At 39.8% G+C, this 20851-nt stretch overlaps 1 protein-coding gene across 1 annotated transcript in view; it reads left to right on the top strand.

Moving 5' to 3' along the window:
* The window catches only part of DNAH5 (dynein axonemal heavy chain 5), a 306494-nt gene that overhangs the window by 48986 nt on the left and 236657 nt on the right, over positions 1-20851 (top strand). Inside the window, exons 6-11 of the mRNA XM_027767025.1 lie at positions 9804-9933; positions 12169-12253; positions 13370-13530; positions 14497-14718; positions 16419-16556; positions 17609-17785. Coding sequence (XP_027622826.1) covers positions 9804-9933; positions 12169-12253; positions 13370-13530; positions 14497-14718; positions 16419-16556; positions 17609-17785 — 913 coding nt within the window. The remainder of the gene's footprint in view (positions 1-9803; positions 9934-12168; positions 12254-13369; positions 13531-14496; positions 14719-16418; positions 16557-17608; positions 17786-20851) is intronic.

A 20851-nucleotide genomic window follows, 5' to 3' on the forward strand; every position in this document is an offset into this window, starting at 1 on the left:
AATAGATGAACTAAATGATACGGGTCCATTCGGCTGTTTCTTTTTCTTTTTTTTTTTTTAAAGAATTATTCTATTTAACTTTATTTAATTTATATATATTATATTTTTAATTTTTATTTATTTATTTAACATATATATATATATATTTTTTTTTTTTACTAGGTTTTAAAAAAAAGGCATTTCAGCTTTGAATACTTTTCCCTTCTTGCTCATGGATTTGCCCTGGTTTATCCACAGTTGAGGAAAATGAAATAAAGTGAAGCTCCCTAGCCTAAGATGATCAAACTGAGGTCCTTGGCTTTATACAATGATGTCCGCATCAAATTATTAGCTATCTCTGGATCAAGATGATATTAGTAGCCAAAGCGAAATCAACTATAGAAGGATTTGCTTTGGTGACTTCAGAGAAGGAATTTTGACAGTAATTAATAGACTCTACAAATTAGATTTTGACCTATATTCTCTAGTTTGTTACAGTACCATAGGTATATACATCCTTGAAAGAGCAAAACACCCCAACAACACAAGTACAAACATATTCATGAAAAAATATGCAACAAGATCTCATTAAAGTAGAATTCTTTTTCTTTCCCAGATTCAGATCGTGGTGTCAGAAACTTTTAACAAAGAAATGTGGTTTTGGTGCAGAACTCATTCTACTTCACCCTCTGCACCCCCTGCCCTGGGCAAAGGCACTGTATGAGGACCTGGTGTGTATATAGTATCACAGAGATAGAGGATTGTCCAGGTGGAAGCAGCAGTGTGTCAGGGGAAGCTTGGAACTCAGGCCACTGGCTGCCCAACCAGGGAGACCACCTCCTAGATAGTTTTAGAAGTGGAGGATGGGATGCAGATGTTGCCATATACTGAGGGCCACAGGAGTGTGGGAAGAGTGTTGGAAACAGGTCATGCCATCTTGAAGCCACCTGGGCCCCAGTCCATTCTGGCACTAAAATATGGCTATAACTCAGGAAATTGGTGCTAGTTTATTCCAGTCTCCATCTGCAACTCCTTATATACCTATGTAAGCTACATGGGTTTCTCCCTTGAGAATCAACTTCTAACCACTTTTCTTATTTTAAATTCCATGGGAGAGTCATACCAATTAACTATTAATCTTACCAAATAGGGCTCTCTGGCCCAATGCTTGTGGGTTACTCCTTGCCTAACTCTGGGGATAGCTTCAGCTGATGACTAGAAAGACTTTTTTCTTTTTTTAAAAATCTGCATTAGAGTTAGACATTCTTTTCTGTTGACTCTGAGTTTCTTTGAAACAAAGCCTAGAGTATTAACCAATTACTAACCTAAGAATTTCTAAGCCCACCTGTGACCTGTAAGCCTCTGCTTCTAGATGTTCTGCTTCTTTGGACCAAACCAATGTAAAAACTCCATGTGTTGATTTACTGTTTTTTTTTCTGCCTCCTGTTCTCAGAAAAATATAAAAGAACTGCTGTAAAATAACCATTTCAGAGCACTTTCTCCAGGCTCCTGAAGTTTGTGTTTTTCCAAACTATAGTCACTCATAATGGCCAAGAATAGACCTCTTTTGATGTTTTACAGATTTTGATTTTCTGTTGATACCCTAGAGTGTTCCAGGTAACACTTGAGTGGAAATTTAAAGAAAAATGGTTATAGAGCATCAGTTTGAATGTGCACACACTTCTTAATCACCCTGGACACCCTGTATCTTGGACTGGCCCTGTGGACTTCAGGACTCGATCCCAGCCCTGCTTAGCAGTGTGTTCTTAGGAAAGATGTTAATGGTCCATAGTCTCTATTTCCTGCTGTTGAGAGAATAATGTCTATTTCATGGGACTTTTGTGACAACTAAACCAAAGCTTAGTAAGCGAATGATGACTAGTAGAACCACAGCTAGCAATGCAGCCAGGTTGAGCAGCCACGATGTTCCTCTCAGGAGGGTTTGTGAAAAGGGTGTCTTTACTCAGCCTCCAAGGGCCTTTTAGACTCAGCAGTCTCATTCTCCACCCACTTCTTCTTATTGTCAATGGGGTCATTGTAGTGTGTCTAGGTCAGAGACAAGCCTGCCAACAAAGTGAAACTTTCTAAGGGTAGGGGAAGCGCAAACATTTTTTACAGTTAAATAATTACTAAAATGTTTGTTCCACCTCAATTTTGATGTCCATGGTCAAATCCTTGGTCACACCATTGTAACTCAAGTGCTGGCTGATTTGGTGTCATCTCCAGGCTGCAGGCAACTTAATCTTTACAAATATCTTTCAAGTTGGGATTTTTATTTTTTGTGTAAGATTCCTCCGTGTAATTGGGATGATCCACCCAGAGCCATAAAGAAAGACGGGTCAGGTGTGTAGTTCATACACAGTTCATGTATATAAACATGCAGACTTGGACTTTGGTTCTGCAGAGTTGAAGGCAAAGGTTAGTATTTAGAAAACATTTGGAGAATGGGTTTGGTTTGAGAAAAATTGACAGCTTTTTGGAAGGTATAGCATTGGGGTTGTTGTTGAGACTTGTATCTTAAAGTCTCTGGCCTGTGGTTGTGTTAACTTTGGAATCAGCGAGAACTAACCCACATGAAAGAGAAGGTAGGGGACTTAGCTGTCACCTCATCCAACACTTTGATCCTAGAGTTGAAGAATCTGTAACCGGAGAGGTTTAATGATAGATTCAAGGTCGTGCAATTAGTGGCAGAGCTATATTCCTTTGCCCGAGGGAATTTGTTCCATCTGGGAAGTAGCTACTTCATCTAGTGAGGTGGCACTTTAGCTGCTGTCTCATTTCCAGGCAGTAGTAACACATTTTGTCGCACAACGCAGAAATGTGTTAATGTTAGTCTAGGTTTCCCTGGTCATCGAATAGTTTTCTGGCTATACCTCCATTCTTACCAGTTAGTACTTGTTCATGCAGTGCGAAATGGATTCATCAGAATTCTTTAAAAAATCATTACATATTTTACCTCTAGTCCTCTTAATTTCTGTTGAGACTCAAAAAACAATACCCCAAAGTATGGTGCTTGACAAACTGAGTACTTTGAACTAAAGAAGCATCCTCAGAACTAAGGTGTCTCAGACATTCTTCTGTCCTGTTATTGGGTGAAGCTGAGGAGCATTGTGATGGGATATTCAGTTCTTGGGGCCAGATCCCTACAGTCAGAGACCTGTCCTGAGACACAAATAAAGCCACAGCCTGTGAGAGGTCTGGGTGGGCTGGTTGCCGGGTGACAACTGTACCGGAAAAGGCATTGGGTGTTACTTTTCTTGTGGGGTCCTGTCGTGAATATTCAGGAGGGGAGGCCTGTCATTGTAGCCAGCTCTGCTGTTTGTTTATGTGGGATTTTGTTGTGCACATGTACTTCTGGCCTAGTAAAGGAAACTCAGCCACCCAGTAGGGGAGAGTTACATGCATGCTGGGTGTGGACTTTGGTAGTGGCAGCATGTGCATAGCAACAGTTTTGCCCATACCAGTCTAATGTTGCCAGTGGAAGGTGACATATCGGTCAGGCATCTGGGAGAGCCCTGTGCGCACATGTGCTGCTGCCGGAGGGCAAGAAAGTTACATATTCCAGGTCCTCTCACGGCAGTTCAGACAAAAGAAGTTAGGTAACCTTTCCTCCTTTGGTGCCAGGGACCTGGCTGCCACCCCTGACAATGATTGATGAGTTAGATCCCTTTTTGCGGTGTCATGGGATTCCCTGCTCATATTTTTCTGACTACCTATAACTTCCCTCTGCCTCTCATCCCTCTGCCTCTCCCAAAGCGCAGGAAGGGGCTGTCTCTGAAGTTCCCTTGTCTGTCTAGGAAAATTTTCTCCACAAGGAATGTGGTTGTTGTGAACCCTCTCCCTGGAATCTACATTGACCTGAGATTAACTTGTGTCAAATAGGGAACACTAAATGTCTCCATGCCTAGAACACGCCCAGTCATTTTTCACCCAGTGTTCTGAAGGCAGCTACCTGAGAAACTCCATCTGATAACACAACAACCTGTGTTCACAGAGCAGTTCCCTCTCTTACCCTCCCATACCTTGTCCTCACCACCCTCCAGGAACCTTCAAGCTCCTATTTCATTCTGTGGCTCCAAATGCTATTTAACTCTAACCATCTGGCCCTCGTTTGTGTCTTATATTTTGTGAGGCTCCTGTGTCTATGGGTGTAATAAATTTGTATGCCTTTTCTCCTATTAATCTGTCTACTGTGTTTATTTCACACTAAATTATCCAACTTCAGGGATATGTGGGGTGAGCAGGGACGGTTTTAAACTCCCCTGCACCTACTGTGCCTTGGAGAGCGAAGGGCTTAGGTCCCAGCCTTTTCTAAGGCCAGTGGGGCAAGCTACCACCAGGCAGCAGTCACATGATTACTGGTTGCTGCAGTTCCCTAGCAGCCGGAAAGCTTCGGGGTTAGGTGACAGATGGACAATGCCCTGATCTGATCACTAAATATTTGTCTGGCACAATCAACTTTTTGTGTTAATAAAAAAAAAAAGAAAGAAAAAGGTATATAACCAGGAAACCTTTGTAAGACAATGAAAGTTGAGACTGATAAACATTGTGGTCTTTCATCTGTAAGGCTTTGGCTTACTTCATATTACTTCTGTTTAGGAGGAGAAAGAATAATCAGTTTAAGTAAGGACATATTTAACGCTTACCATGCTTTTAAATACTGCTTTGAAAATATTTACTGAAATGTTTGAAAACATGTTGATAAATTGCTTCGTATACATGAAACTTCTTGGACATTTTTTTCCTCCACAATATTTAAGTAAAAATAATTAGTATTCTCTTTTAGGGACTGGTATCTCTCCCCCCTCCCCCTTCATTACAATGTTTGTTCCCCCTCTGGAATCTTTTTTTTTTTCCCCTTTCTTTCAATTTACTGTTCTGTGGTCTATCCCTAGTCTCAGCTGGCTGGGATCATGGCTAAACTTAGGGAAGTCCTGAGATATGAACCCAGAACCTTCCCATGTGGGTTCCATTGCATTAACTGCACTACCAGCTGGCCCCCATGTGGAATCCTAACACATAGAATCCATAGAGTAATGTGTTGCCATACTTCTGTGAACTTTCAGCTGTTTTCCATCTCCAATCTTCTGGCTTTATTCTTCTTTCATTTCTTTGTGGTGATTGAGCATTTGCTATCTCTTTGTTTTATTGCTGGGTCCTTGACTCCTCTGATTAACCCCCATGTTCTCAAGCTGTTAAGAACATTTAATAGAAACCTAGAGAGATCATTTTGAAAATAATCTTGTATTCTTCCTGTTAAGAAGATAGAGAACGGTTCAAAACAACAGGGCACCTTCTTGGTTTTAGTGACATTTGAAAAGACATTTGAATTTACATCTATTTGACATTTACAGAATGTTACTTTATGTCAGGACCTGTGTTAGTTCCTTTTTAGAGAAATGACAAAATAGTAGGCTGTTTATTTCTTAAGCCTACTTCCTGCCCTTACCCAACCAAATTGCCTCCCTCTAGGATCTGACAAATATATGCAAATCCTTTAGGATCTGACAAATATTCGCAAATCACACAAATCATTCAAGGACCTTTCAGTGACTCTGAAATCCCCAATTTCCCCCTCCTTACTTTTGCATGTCTTCAGTATCTTAAAAAAATTCTTTCTTGAGTCAGCCAGGTGGTGTGGTGGTTAAGGCAGCTGGATCCCACATAGGCCTACTGAGTGGTTCAAGTCCCAGAGCAGGTGACTTGATAAACATGCTGAGCACATGTACATTCATGCCCAATGTCCTGAGAGGAGAGTGGAAGAGAAGTAATTGCAGAGTGTTCTCCCCTGGAGGGTGCCTTCTCATCTTCCTTTTCTCTCTCTGTCTCTCTTCAGTGAGTATTTGTGTCCTATAGCAAATTAAAAAATATTTTTTAGTTTAAATTCTCCTCCATCTACTAGTGCTATGACCTTTTCCTTTTTAAGTCAAGTTTCTGGAATGAGTTCATGTTAGTATATTTGTATTTCTCTTTTCCCAATCATCCTTTACTTAACTCGACATCCATTTGTTTTCTCTTCAATATATAAAATTATTCTAACAAGATTATTAGCAAACTACATCACAACTTAAGGGCCTCAGTTGTTGTATTGCTATGGTAATACCAGTGCACAGACAGACTGAAAGTCATATGACCAGCTGTGCATACAGATTCCCAGACTGGCTTAAAAACACAGTGGATATGCACATGGGTACCCAGGATCCTGAGGAATTGGAAGGGTAAGAAAAGGAGACTACGTCAGAATGAGGCCTTGTTGTGGGTGCTTCTCTCTCTCTCATTACTTTCTTTCGTTCCCTCTTGCTCATGCACACACTTGTATTATTTAAGAAAAACAAATAAAAACCCTCCAAAATATAACAGCCTAAAGCAGTAATAATTATCTATGATCTCTCTTGATTCTATCGGTGACTGGGCTCAGCTGGGTGGTTCTTCTGCATGTGGCATTGGTTAGGTTGCAGTCATTTGTAGGCTCAACTAGGTCAGAACATCCAAGATAGCTTACTCAGTGGTTAAAAGGTGGTGGTGAATCAGCTAAGAGGTCAATTGTGACTGTTGACCAGAATGTTTTGTTTTTTTCTCCACATGGCCTTTCCATGTGGCTTGGGCTCCTCGCATTATGGTGGCTGAGTTCCAAGAAATAGTCTGTCCTGCAAAGGCAGAAGCTGAAGATCTCTTACGGACCTGCCTAAGAAGTTATACTGCTTCACTTCCTCCTAGGCTCTTTTGGTCAAAATCACTTAGAAGGCCAATCAAATTCAAGGGGAAGGAAAATACAGTCTAACTTGATGGATTAGTGGTATGGCCACATCACAATAGACTGTGGGATTGTCTAAAAGTTATCCCAATGAACTCAACCCAACTAATCCTCTGTAACATTAGCACCATTAGCCACTCTTCACGATTTATTGATGCTGTTGTCTCCTGACTTTCTTCTGTCATTCTGCTTACTCATTCTGTCTTCTTTCCTTCCTTGCTCTTGGCATACTGGTCTTCACTAAGGTTCTTCATTTTCTTACTTTTCACTCCCCGTATTTTTGTTAGAAAACTATGTCCAAACTCACAGTTTATAGTTTGATTTATACATTCATTTGACAAATATTTGTTGAATGATTAGTATGCTTGTAAGACCTGTGGGATGAAAGGGGTTCTGACATAATTTTGCAGATTCCATACTGCATAACCCTGAGATATACAATATATGTTATAGTTTTTATATTGATGATCTTAGTCATCTCATTTTTGTTTCTGTCTGTGTCTTTGTTTATGTCTGTACTGTATCGTTGGTTCTTGGTGGAATGGAGGTTGTGATTTCGTCTCATAAGGAATGTTTGGCAATGCCTGAAGACATTTTTAATTTTTGCAACTTGGTAGTAAGGTGTCACTGGCATCTAAATGGTAGAGACCAAGATGCTGCTAAACACCCTATATGGTACTGCCCCTAACAGTAAATGATTGGGCCCTAAGGTCAATTGGGCTGGTTTGTGAACCTGCACATGTATCTCTACCTGCAGTACAATTTCCCCTTGAACTCCTGCTATGGTTTGAATATGCCCCCCAGAAGCTCATGTAGTGAGATTTGGCTGTGATGAGATTAAGAGGATAAAAAATTTATTTGTGGTGTTGAAAGGCGGGAATTTTATGATGCAATTAGGATGAAGGCAATCAGAATGGAATCCCCATGACTGAAGCTTGGTAAGTTTATAAGGAGAGGGAATAAGAGAGAGACACATGGACACAGCTGTATGCACTCCTCTGTCTGTCTTGCCATGTGATCTACCAGCAAGGAGACTCTCACTAGATGAAGCCCCTGACCTTTGGACCTCTAAACCATGAGCTAAATCACCCTCTAGTCTTATAAATTACCCAAACTCGAGTACTTTCTATTATTATTTTTCAAGGTTTTTGCCATAGAGCATGTGTGCTCACCAGAGAGGGAGACAGAGAGAAGGTGAAACAGAAAGTAAAAAATCATTCCTAGTGGGGCTGGCCATGCTGCAGTCCTTTCTCCTCTATTCTCTTCCTGGGACTATGGACATGTACAGACACACATGCCCAGAGTGATTTTCAAGCTGCCAGGTCTGGGACTTGAACCAGTGTTGACTGTGGTTTAGTCCAGTGCCTTAAATGCCATGCCACTGGCTGACCTCACATATTTTCTATTATTAGCAACATAATGGACTAGAACAACTCTAGATCCACATTTCCAATGGTCTTTCTGCCATGACCACCTGCTTATTCACTCACATCTAACTCCAACACATCCTAGTGTTCAGCTCGTGATGGTGTTGCTACAACCTGCTCCACCTGATGTGTCCCCATCTCTGGGAATGCCACCATCCTCCACCTGGCTGCCTATTGGCTCACACTGCTCCAGCCCACTTTCTATATAGCTGTTGGAATGATGAATTTTCTGATGCTGCAAAGACACGTAAACATCTGTCTCTCCTGATTTGAAACTCGTCAGTGATTCTTCATAAAGTTCAGATAATGTTTAACTTTTCTAATATGGTCCACGCAGTATTTTATGACCTGACTTTTTTTTTTTTTAATTTCTTTATTTTCCTAGTCCTTTTTAGTTCAGTTATCCAGGCTACCTTGTGGTTTCCAGAAATGTTTTCTTATCTCTCTTGGCCTTTGCATGTGCAGAAAGAAATGCCTCTTTTTCAAGGAGTATGGCCAAACTTCCTTTGATTCTAGATTTGAACTGTCACTTCCTGAAAGCTTTCCTGTCCCCTGACTCCACCCTTCTCAAGCCCAGACCAGAGTGGGAGAAGAGATCTTCCTTTTTGTTCCTTTTTTGAAGACCTATAAATGTCCCCTGCATTTGGAGACCCATAAATCTGATGCCTCTGAAGCAACTGTCAATGATATTCTGTCATATTTACATTTTCTGCTCATGTCTTTCCAGGCAAGCCATGAACTTTTTTATTTTATTATTTATTTATTTATTTTTTTATAGGTCATTGGGTAGTATTTGCACATACAGGGGTTTAATAATTCAATTAAAGAAAACTTCAGAGGAGTAGGAGTTATTAGGTGGCATTGAAAATAATGTACTTATTTCAAGAAATGAACTGGAAGCTGAATGACCACCAATAGCCAACAGTGGAGTAAAGTATGTACATCCATATTGATTATTGTGCAGCCATTAAAAGGTTGGAATGGTCTGTATTGAACTAGAAAGAAGTCTGTAATGCATGGCTAAGGAAACATACATGGAAATATTTTATAGTATGATATAAATGTAGATATGTGTGTATGCATACATTTGCATGAACATAGAGTGTTCAGAAAGATACACTTCAGTCTGCCCACATTACATAGAACATGCCTTATTATTGTGATTAACAATCAATAGTTAAAAAGTAAGCAATGGTTAATTTTAAGACCAAATAAAATCTGTAGACAAACAATAAAGATAGTAGATAGTGTAGAAGGATATTACCTTAATGGCTGAGGAAAATGTTTACAAAAATGAGGATCTCTTTTGTGTGTGTGTCTGTTGAATGCTTATATATGCATAGATTTAAGTCTGTAAAGATTTAAATCAAAATAACAGTAATAATTTCTGGATGGTAGAAGATTTTTATCTCCTCTTTTAGCTTATTATGCAATTTAAAAACAATAAGCATGCCTTATTTCCATAAGAGAAATCACATTATTTCTAAAAATAGAAGTCTATAAAAATTGATACCATTAAACTGCCTGTTTTCTGAATACCTAAGTCTTGAAGAAAATAACAATAGCATGAAATTATTACAAAATGAATCCATTTGAGAGCATCAGTTGCCAGAAAACATTTAAATTCTTTTCTTTTAGCAAAGACTGAAGGAAGAGAAGGAGGCCAAGCGAGCACATTTGGATGGGAGACATGACTACTTATTTGCAATCATAGCTTCCTGCTTGGACTTGAGCAAAACTGATGTGGAGGATGCCATCCTTGAAGGGAACCAGGTATGATGCACTGGAACTCTTATTGAATTGATTACGGATGGCCCAATCTGTTGACACTGTTCCATGGCAAGGTCCTGTGCTGTGTCTTAGAGGAAGTGCCTGTTTTAACATGGACAGGGTTCTGATTCTGTACTGCTGGGGGCACAATGAGTTTAGCACCTAAGCTCTAGCTCTCTCCATGCTGAATAGAGAAGATTCAGGTAGACTTGTCATTTGAGTTCCATGTTTCTGATAGCAATGTCTGCATCTCTCTATGTCCAATGAAGCTGGGCTCAAGCCAGTTTGGAACCTGGTATGAGGCTGCTTTGTTCCATCCTGATTCCTAGTTCAGACAGCTGGTTTGGGATAATGCATGTGTAGTAAATGAGCAATAGCCCAGAGCTGTAGGAGTCCCAGGTTGAATTGCTGTTGTGTTCAGGTCACCGCGGTTTAAGTCCCGGACCCAGTGGCTTAAACTCACACCATGAGCATGTGCATGCGTACCCAAGATCCTAAGAGGAGAATGGAGAAGAAGGGATTACAGCACGACCATTCACCTGGGGGAGTGATTTCTCACTTTCTGTCTCTGTCTCTCTCTGTCTTTCTGGTGAGTGCACATACCCTATAGCAAAAAAAAACTTTCAGGAAAAAAAAAAAAAGAAAAACACTGCATTCTTGGCCAAGAGTTCTTCTCAATGAATCCTTCCTACTCATCCACTGAGCATCCTCTGTCAAGGAAGTGTAGCAGAAACAAAACAAAACCAAAAACAAACAACAGGACTTTTTTTTTTTTTTTTTTAATGTACCATGATTCAGCATTTTATCTATAGCATGGTGGAAATTGAAGGGTCCTTATTTTCACACTTAAACATTTAGGCTAGATTTTTTCTTTTTAAACATTATCTTAAATTTTAGTAAAATACATATACCGTAACATTTACCATCTTAACTATTTCAAGTGTTTAGTAATGCTAAGGACATTCAGACTGCTGGGCAACCAATCTTCAGAACCATTCTCATCCTTCAAAACAGAAACTCTCTATTAAGCAATTCTCCATTCTCCCTCCCTTCCTGCTCCTCACAACCCACATTCTATTTTCTCTCTCTATGACTTTGAGTACTCTAGCTACTCAAATGTCTTTGATTCAATGTCATTGAAATCCTGCTTTTAATTTTTTGGGATATAGTCCCAGAAATGGAATTTCTGGATTGAACAACAATTCTATTTTAATTAAAAAAAATTACGGGAGGGCACATACACTCACCAGAGACAGAGAGAGAAAGAAGGAGAAAGCATCCCCAGGGAATTTCTAGATTGTACAACAATTCTATTTTAATTAAAAAAAAAATTACGGGAGGGCACATACACTCACCAGAGACAGAGAGAGAAAGAAGGAGAAAGCATCCCCAGAGGGATATGGTCTTGCTGAAATCCCTTCTCTTCCATTTCTCCCTCCTGTTGGAATTTTGGGCATGGACGTACATATGCCCATGGATGTACAGTATGTTTTGCTAGCTGCCAGGATCAGAATTCTAACAGTGATTGATTATGTGAGAGCCAGCTTCTTTGTTACTCCACTAGGCTTGCCTTATATTTTTATTTCTTAAGAAAGGAGGAGACAGATAGACAGGTACCTTTAATGGTAAGGTACCTACCAATAAGTGGCATGATGCCCCCACCCCCAGCCTTCCAGCCAGTCAGGACCATGGGTACGTGCGTGCCCTGTGTGGTTTAGTTCAACCTGGGATCTGAACCCTGATCTTCAGTAGCTCCAGCACTGCAGAGAAGTACACTGCTGCTGGCACGACCATGGCTGGACTTGCTTTTATAAAGCTACCAGAACTCAATCATGGGGGGGGGTCCCCACCATGATGACCTCATTCATTCCCAGTCACTTCCCTAGGGATCCACCTTTCAGCACTTTGGTTGGAGTAAGTCTCTGTCCTCTCACACCATTATAATGGTTTGTCAAATTCCAATGCATGCATTTCTGGGAGAACGCATACAAACCTTAGCATTCTCTCTTTCTGATCTACAATTTACTGAGAATGAAACACTCATCTATATTTATATCTACTTTCAACAGTTCAGCACTTTAGGAAATTAGTAAAAATGAAGGGACAGTCCATTTTCAAATGTGCACACGTAGCAGATAGTTCTACAATTAATTGACTTCTTAAAATTGAATATTAACTATGGCAAGGCATTCATTCTGAACAAAAGTCATTCCTGTGCCTGCCTTTTCTTTTTCCTAGATTGAAAGAATTGATCAACTTTTTGCTGTTGGAGGTCTCCGCCATCTCATGTTTTACTATCAGGACGTGGAGGCAGCAGAAACAGGTATCCAAACTGGATGTGACATACCCAAGATATTGTCATTACATTTATCTAAGGGTATAGCATGAAGAGGAGAGCCACTGTGAGAACCGACCAGAACTCTTTCTCCTTGGGATGGGGGCATGCGAACACAGCATGGTGGTTGTCACCTCTGGGAGTGGTTCTGTTTTACCCAAAGGATTGAGGACAGATGATGGTAGGTGTTTATCCTGGTTGTTATAACATTATTTGAGATGTTTTCTTTTCCTTCTCCAGCTGTGCTGGCAGTTTGGGCATAATAAAGTAGATTATGTTTTGAGACTCCCTTTTCTTATATTCTAGCTCATCTGTGTAATTATGTTCTAGAACTTCTAATGGTCATCAATTTCTCATCTATATAGGCATTATATCTTCCAACAAGAATTATTGCCAATAAGTATAACAAAATACTTTGTTTTCATTCTTTTAATTTGAAAAATGTATAATTTCTTACTTACATTTAATTGTACATCTTTGTGAGGTACATGGTTTACAAAGCATGCATGAAATATTACATGAATTTTTAATTTAAGAATCCTATTATGTTTATGTTTTATTGCTTTTGATTGAAATGAGTAATCCTGAATGGCTGGTTTAGCATTTTCTACTTAACAGAAATTTGCAAATCTTTCTATGTATTCAACTGGTATATCTTGTTCTACTTTTAAGTAGAACAATTATTTAAGGTCAAACTAGGGCCATAAACAGATTTATAATTATACCAAAATATCATATACAAGGAGCCCTCCCAAATTCATCTTACAATATGCAGCCTCTATCAGTTTCATTCCAAAAACAGACAAGAACATATCTAGTAGGGGTCCTGGAAGACAGCACATGCCAATATATGCTTTCTCTTCCCTCACCCTTTCTCCTGGACTCTGGAACAAAAGTTTTGCAATGGATCTGTGGTATAGAATCAAGCAGACCATTTTAGGTTCCTTTAGGGCTCATTCTAGAGATTCTATGAGTGGTGGATCCACCTAGGGCTCAAGGACAAGTCAACAATGGCAATATTTGAACAAGGAAACTTTCTAAGGGGCAACCATGTTGGCTGTAAATAATAGCATCTGTGAAATGAAAGTTCTTTTGCATTTATAGGACAATTTGATTCTCCAGGAGGGATAAGTCTTGTTTCTGGAAAGATGAAAAAACCCAAGGTGTTTGTGACCGAAGGAAAAGATGTGGCTCTGACAGGAGCCTGTGTGTTCTTCATCAGGACTGACCCCGCCAGAGCCATAACCGTTGAGAACATCCATCGGGTAAGGGGCAGGCACAGCTGTCTACTCCGAATTCTCAAAAATCATGTAAATCGGACAAAAATATTTCTCTGGAAAGACAACCATGGTGTTTGTTAGAATATCTAAAACTATTTTCAAAGAGTTTTTTTTTTAAAGTATTTAAAGCAAAGCAATTAAGAGAATAGTTCTTTCGAATCTTCTGAGGAAGAGGACTTAATATTTAATTTGTCTTAAAAAATTTATATAACATTACTTGTATGTATAACAGTGAGGTCTTTTCTTTTTAAAAATAATTCCTTATACATGATTTTTTGGGTCGTTGTAAAAGTCATGATGCATTTTTGCATAGAAAAACACACCATGACTTTTCCAATGACTTAATACCCAATGACACATTTCTCACATTCAAAATTAGATTTCTTTAAAAAAAAATTGCCAGAGAATATGCATGGTCACCAGAGAGCAACAGAGAGAAGGAGAAGGGCGTGGTCATGCTGCAGTCCCTTCTCCTGCATTTCTCCATACTGTTAGGATTTGGGGCATGCACACATGTGTCCAGTATGGTTTTCAAGCTGCCAGGGCTATATTGGAACCTCTGTTGGCCATGTGAGATCTGGCTCCTTTAACTGCCAGGATATAAGGCCAGCCACAAATAAGATTTATATATATATAAATGGATGTATAATTTTATTTTTTGTTGTGTGTGTAAAGTACACACATAGATCTCTACCTGTACCCCCAATGGGTGCATGATCTTCTTAGAGCAAACCAACTGATAAACAACTGCTAAAAATTAAGTCCTCTATTTTGATGACTACAATTTAGAATAGTATAAAGCTTATTTCTTAACCAGGATGTCAAAATAATAACTTACTGGGTATTTGGTAATTCTCACATTCAAAATTAGATTTAGAAAGAACTTAGTAGTTATACTGTGATTAAGGTTAAGTTTCACAATAAAGGATGTCATCATCATTTATTTGCCAGGAAGTGAGCTTCAACATGCTAGACACGGCTGATGGAGGCTTACTGAATAGCATGAAGCGTCTGCTGTCGGATATCTTCATCCCAGCTCTCAGGGCAAACAGCCATGGCTGGGGTGAGCTTGCAGGTCTCCAGGAAGCACCCAGCCTTCAGCAAGAGTTCTTGAGCAACCTGGAAGGCTTTGTGAACATCCTGTCAGGTGCACAGGAAAGTCTGAAGGAAAGAGTAAGAACAAATGCACTGTTCCTTTAAAAAATATCAGATAGCTCAGAAATACAGAAACACAATAGCTCAGAAATACAATATATGTGTGCGATACTTTTCTTAGATGGTCTTAATCTCACTAGGTTGCAAATCTTCAAAAAAATTTGCAGGCAATTTTATTGTTCCCTCAAGACATGGTGGATTTAAATTTCCACACTTTGTAATGATGAAACATTTAGGGTTCCTTAAGCTTGTTGACAGGATGGTTTTACTCAGTCACTCAGACGTGTGGCTGCAAAGACAAGTGTATGCAATGCATGAGGTATGGCTGTGCATTGTAGAATGAAAGGAATTTGAAACTGGAGCATGATGTGTGTGTGTGTGTGTGTGTGTCTGCATACACACGTGTGCATGTGCCTGTGCATGCATATGTGTGTGCACATGTGTGTCTGTGATGGATGGTGGGTAGGAGTTGGAAGAAATCTGAAGGGACAGTAGGAAAGAGGAATTAATGTTTGGAGAGAGTGGGTTGGGTTTGTGGTCCAGCCAGTAACCAAAAGGGCCTTTAAGAATGTGAAATTTAGCTTCCATACCATTTGCACTATCACCATAATTCCTGCAAGTGATGGTGGATGCACACTCACATGTAAGTGTGGGGGGAGAGGGAGATAGAGGTGTGGAGGAGCAGAGGGATGAGGGTAGACAGAGGGAAGAGGGGATAAGGGGGTGTGTGTGTGTGTGTGTGTGTGTCTGCATACACACGTGTGCATGTGCCTGTGCATGCATATGTGTGTGCACATGTGTGTCTGTGATGGATGGTGGGTAGGAGTTGGAAGAAATCTGAAGGGACAGTAGGAAAGAGGAATTAATGTTTGGAGAGAGTGGGTTGGGTTTGTGGTCCAGCCAGTAACCAAAAGGGCCTTTAAGAATGTGAAATTTAGCTTCCATACCATTTGCACTATCACCATAATTCCTGCAAGTGATGGTGGATGCACACTCACATGTAAGTGTGGGGGGAGAGGGAGATAGAGGTGTGGAGGAGCAGAGGGATGAGGGTAGACAGAGGGAAGAGGGGATAAGGGGCAATGTAAGGTGACAGACCCCAGATCTGGCAGGTATGGAGGTAGAGAAATGGAATCTATGGTAACGATGACCGTGGAACACCCTACCTTCCTCTGCTGGGAATAGGAGTTCTGCTGGGGTATTGGGAAGGGGTTACCCTTTTACAAAGGATAAGCAAATTTTATCCAGACAGACACAGGATGACTCCAGCTGACCTCCAAGTCGTATTTGCGATGAACTGTGATGTAGGCCAGACCAGAATGCAGGCTGAACCAAGTGAAATCATTGGCATTCTATTGAAAGAAAGAACATTTCTTTGCTCTTATTTTCCAAGTGGTTCCACTTTATATTGTAGAAAGGTATTAAAAAAGTGAGATAGGTTTCCATATAGGAGGAAACTTTCTCGCTGAGTGAGAGAGGCTGATGGGCTGTGGGTTTTAATCCTGAAGTGTGCAAGACCATGGAGGAGGCCGGAAGGTCCCTCTAGGCTGGAGCAGTGGGAACCAAAGAGTGTGGAGTGGAGTGGAGTTGGAGGTAGGTGCTGCCGAGACAGGCTTTCTCCAACGTCTGTCAGAGAGCAGTGAAGTGAAAAAACGGAACCAACAGTGTGTGCATTTTACAAAGGCATTATCTTATTATCTAATTTTTATTTTAATTAGGTGAACCTTCAAAAATGTGATGTATTTGAACTGAAAACCCTGAAGGAACCTGTAGACTACTTGACTCTGGCTAATAACCCTGAGACTTTGGAAAAAATAGAGAGTTGTATGAAAGTATGGATCAAACAGGCAGAACAGGTAATTTTTTGAAATCAAACATCAGTTTCAGACGCTACATTACTAAACTAGCCAGTGGAAGAAGGTATATTATGACATTCCATTTGCCTAAATATTTTACCATAACTCCTTAAAACAGTGACAGGATCAATGTGATTTTTGTTTATAGCTGTTCATTAAGAAGACAATAAGAATTCTCAGAGATGAAAGGAAATGACTTTATATAACCAGAGGCTATGTTTCATCAATTCTTTTCTTGTGGTCTCATTGACCTTGGAGAGAACCCCTATAGAAGCATGAAAAATTTTCCGATGTGGCATGTCCTCTAAGAGGGAGTCTGAGACATAACCTTAAATAATTGCTTTCAGGCTATTTCTGTGGCCTGGGGTTTAATACCGACAGATCCTGCATGACTGACTGCATGTTTTAAGTCCCGGACCCAGTGGCTTGAGAAACATACTGGGCCTGTGTGCTCGTTTAGCCAAAATCATGAAAGGAGGGGATGGAGAAGGGATCGCGGTATGACTCTTCCTTATGTGGGGGGGATGGGGGGGTGGATGCTTCTTTCTGTTCTCTCTCTGGTAAGGACACACAACTTCTAGCCAAAAAAAGGAAAAGAAAATTCCAGAAAAGTAGTAGGTGTATTCATGTTCGGTAAATTTACTTTACAAGTTGTAGTGATGTATAGTGATTGAATGTACAAAATCAATTAAAAAAGAAGGCAAGTACAATTAAACCAGCCCAAGGATATGGAGTTTTTCAAGGTGATATTGCTCTAAGGTTCAAAAGTGAGAAATAGTCAGAAAAAGTCCCTGAGGTCAGGGTGACTAAAAGCTCATTAAAGCTCACTATGTGAGTAGTTTTGAGTTAAAATGAATTAGCTAAGTTTTTGCTGAAATTTTAAGAATAGATACATATTAAGTTAGTGAAAGACTGTCAGTGGAAGCATGTAAAGGAATAAATAAATCCTAATTCAGGTAGTCTAATTTCTTTCATTTTTTATTTATCATTTGCCTGTAACTTTTGGATCTCCAGCCCTAGTCAGTGGTTCAAGTTTTCCTGTGCATTTTTAGGTCCTTGCTGAGAACAATCAGTTGCGGAAGGAGGCAGATGACCTGGGGCCCCGAGCAGAGCTGGAACACTGGAAAAAAAGACTGTCCAAGTTTAACTACCTTTTGGATCAGCTGAAGAGCCCTGACGTGAAGGCTGCACTGGCCGTGCTTGCTGCTGCGAAGTCAAAACTTCTGAAGGTAGTCGGCCATTTCGTTTTGCCTTATTAAATGAGAATGAGAATCTCTATGTTTATTTTCACCACATGGAATAATTAGGAAGAAAAAATGCTACTATACCTTTATGGATAGCTTTTTAAGATTAGATAATATTTCCCTTATATCATTTTGGATACCATAAATAGCCTTTAAATTGAAGACATTTGTTGGCTTGTGTACATGCATGTACAGGTGTTTTTAGAGGGTATTACATGTAATGAAGACACAATATGATAACATGATTATGCACATATATAAGATGAATTTAGACCAGCTAGAAAGAGTAGAAATGAACTTACTTTATTCATGTTTAGTTTTTAGTCTTATCATTATTAGTTTTATGTTGTAAAACAAATCACCCCAAAACTTAATAGCTTAAGGGAACCAGCAGTTAGCGTAATGGCTATGTCGCTGGACTCCCACGTAGCCGACTGTGGTTCGTGTCCCGGACCCGGTGGCTTAAAACTCACGCCGGGCGCGTGTGCGTGCGTGCCCAAGATCCTGAGAGGAAAATGGAGGAGAAGGGATTGTGGCGTGACCATTCCCCCTGGGGGGTGATTTCTCGCTTTCTGTCTCTCTGTCTCTCTCTGTCTGTCTGGCGAGCGCACGCGCCCTACAGTGAAAATCTCTCCAAAAAAAAAAAAAAAAAACTTAATAACTTAAAACAACAAATATTTGTCTCACAGTCTATGGGCCAGGACTTTGGGTGCAGCTTTCCTGGCTTTCGCCAACTCAGGATCTCTCATGAGGTTGCAGTTGTGGCTTGGGCTCATCTAAGGATTGACTGGGGAAGATTTGCTTCCAGGTTCATTCACATGGTTATTGTAGGATTTGCTTCCCTGCTGGCTGGTGGCCAGAAACATCTTTCAGTTCTTTACCACCTGGGCCTCTCTACAGGGCAGCTTATGACATGACAAGTGGCTTCCCTAAATGGACACAAGGAAGAGAATGCAGGAGAAGACCCAGTACAAAAGTCACAATCTTTTTCTATTTTATTTTCTTGACATATAATAATTATACATGTTGGTGGGGTTTAATGTGATTTTTCAGTGCAAGAACATAATGTGGTCAAGTCAGACCAATCAGTATATCCATCGTATCAGTCATTTGACATTACTTTCTATTGGGAACATTCAAAATCCTCCACCTTTTTTTTTAAAGAGGTTTTTGCTTTAGTGTACATATGTTCACCAGAGAAAGAGAGAGACAAAGATGGTGAGAGAGAAAGTGAGAAATGACCCCTCCCTAGGGGGATGACCATACCACAATCTCTTCTTCTCCATTCTTCTCCCAGGATCTTGAGCACACACATACATGTGCTCGGTGTGATTTTCAAACCACTGGGTCTGGGACTCAAACTGTGGTCAGCCATCTGGGAGTCCAGTGATATAATTATTACGCCATCTGCTGGCCTCCCAAATCCTCTTTTTTTTTTGATAATCTGAGCTATGCAATAAATTGTTACTTGGTATTAATATATTCATCCCACTATATTTTGTAATGCTAAAATTTATTCCCTTTATTTATCTGTTATTTTGTTTCCATTAATCTACGTCTCCCATCCCTTCCCCTCTCCTCATCATTCCTGGACTATAGAAGCCAGTCTTTTCGTTAACAAATCTTAGAAGTGACATCTGATCCCTTATGTAGCAGTCTATTTATTGGAAGCAAGTTACTAGGTTTAGCTCATGGTGGAGGAGAAGGGATGACCCAAGAGTGCGAATATGTGGAGGTGGTGATCACTGAGAATCTTCATCCAGGCTCCCTAACTCACCTCAATGGTGCCAAAAAGAATGTAGATTTAAATAAGCCATGATAATTTGTTTCCATAGATGTGCTTCAGATTTACCATATATCATTGCTGACAGAAACAGGGGAGGTGAACCTTGCAAAGCAGTTCAGAAGTATCATCAGTAGAACTTGTGTGAAGTCAATTCAATGTCTTGCTATATGCTAAATAATTTCCTTTTATTTTTCCCACTTTCAGATTACCTTTCCAGTTTGAAGTTCCTAGCTTATAGCATGGTCCTGGCATATGGCCGGCAGTTAATAAATAAGCACTATGTGAATGAGTAAAGAAAAGTATAGGAATAGAAGAAAAGGAGTCTGGGTTAGACTAGAAGAAAGAAGCATGAGAGTGAGGTACAAAATTGGGCTAGCGGCCAACAAAGGAGAAAAGGTGTAGTTTTTAAAGGCAGTGCCACACTCTTAGTGGTCTCTGCTAGTTTAGGATTATATATATATATACTTTTTTCTTCATTTTTTAATTTCATTTTCTTTTATACATTCAATCATATTTTTATTTATCTTACAAAATGGGTATTTCAACAGGTGAACATTTCTCTTTAGTACAGTTGATAAAACTACAAAATATCGTCAACAGATAATACCACATTTCTTTGTGTTGTTAATGCTTTGCCTCCCTGTTTTTCTTCTAAGTGTCCTTCCTCAGATCCTCTTTCACACACACTATATCTGGTATTTGCATCTATATACTGTGTTTCTATATCCTTTAGCCAATTAATTTCGGTCATACAGTGCGGACACTTGGTATATATTGAGTGGGGACATATAATGTCTCTCCTTCATAGCCTGGTTTGCTTCACTCAGCAGTAACTCTTCCATATTCATCCACTTCCTGTCAAAAGTCAGGGTTTTTTTAATTTTATTTTTTAATTTTATTTTTTTTATGGTTGAATAGTATTTCACTGAGTATATGTGCCACAGTTTTTCTATCCATTCATCTGTTCATGGGCATTTGGGTTGTTTCCATGACTTAGCGATTGTGAATAGTGCTGCAATAAACATTGATGTACAAGCACTTTGCTGATTAAGTGTTCTTCTGTTCTTTGGGTAGGTACCAAGGAGTAGGATTGCTGGATCACATGGTAGTTCTATTTGTAGATTTTTGGAGGAATCTTCATATTGTTCTCCACAGTGGCTGGACCATTTACATTCCCAACAGCGGTGTAAGAGAGTTCCCCTTTCACCACAGCCCATCAGCACTTATGGTTTTTTTTTTTTTTTTTTTTTTTTTTTTTTTTTTTT

Source organism: Tupaia chinensis, unplaced genomic scaffold (assembly GCF_000334495.1).
Source record: "Tupaia chinensis unplaced genomic scaffold, TupChi_1.0 Scaffold143836_2, whole genome shotgun sequence".
In the NCBI taxonomy this organism is placed as follows: domain Eukaryota; kingdom Metazoa; phylum Chordata; class Mammalia; order Scandentia; family Tupaiidae; genus Tupaia; species Tupaia belangeri.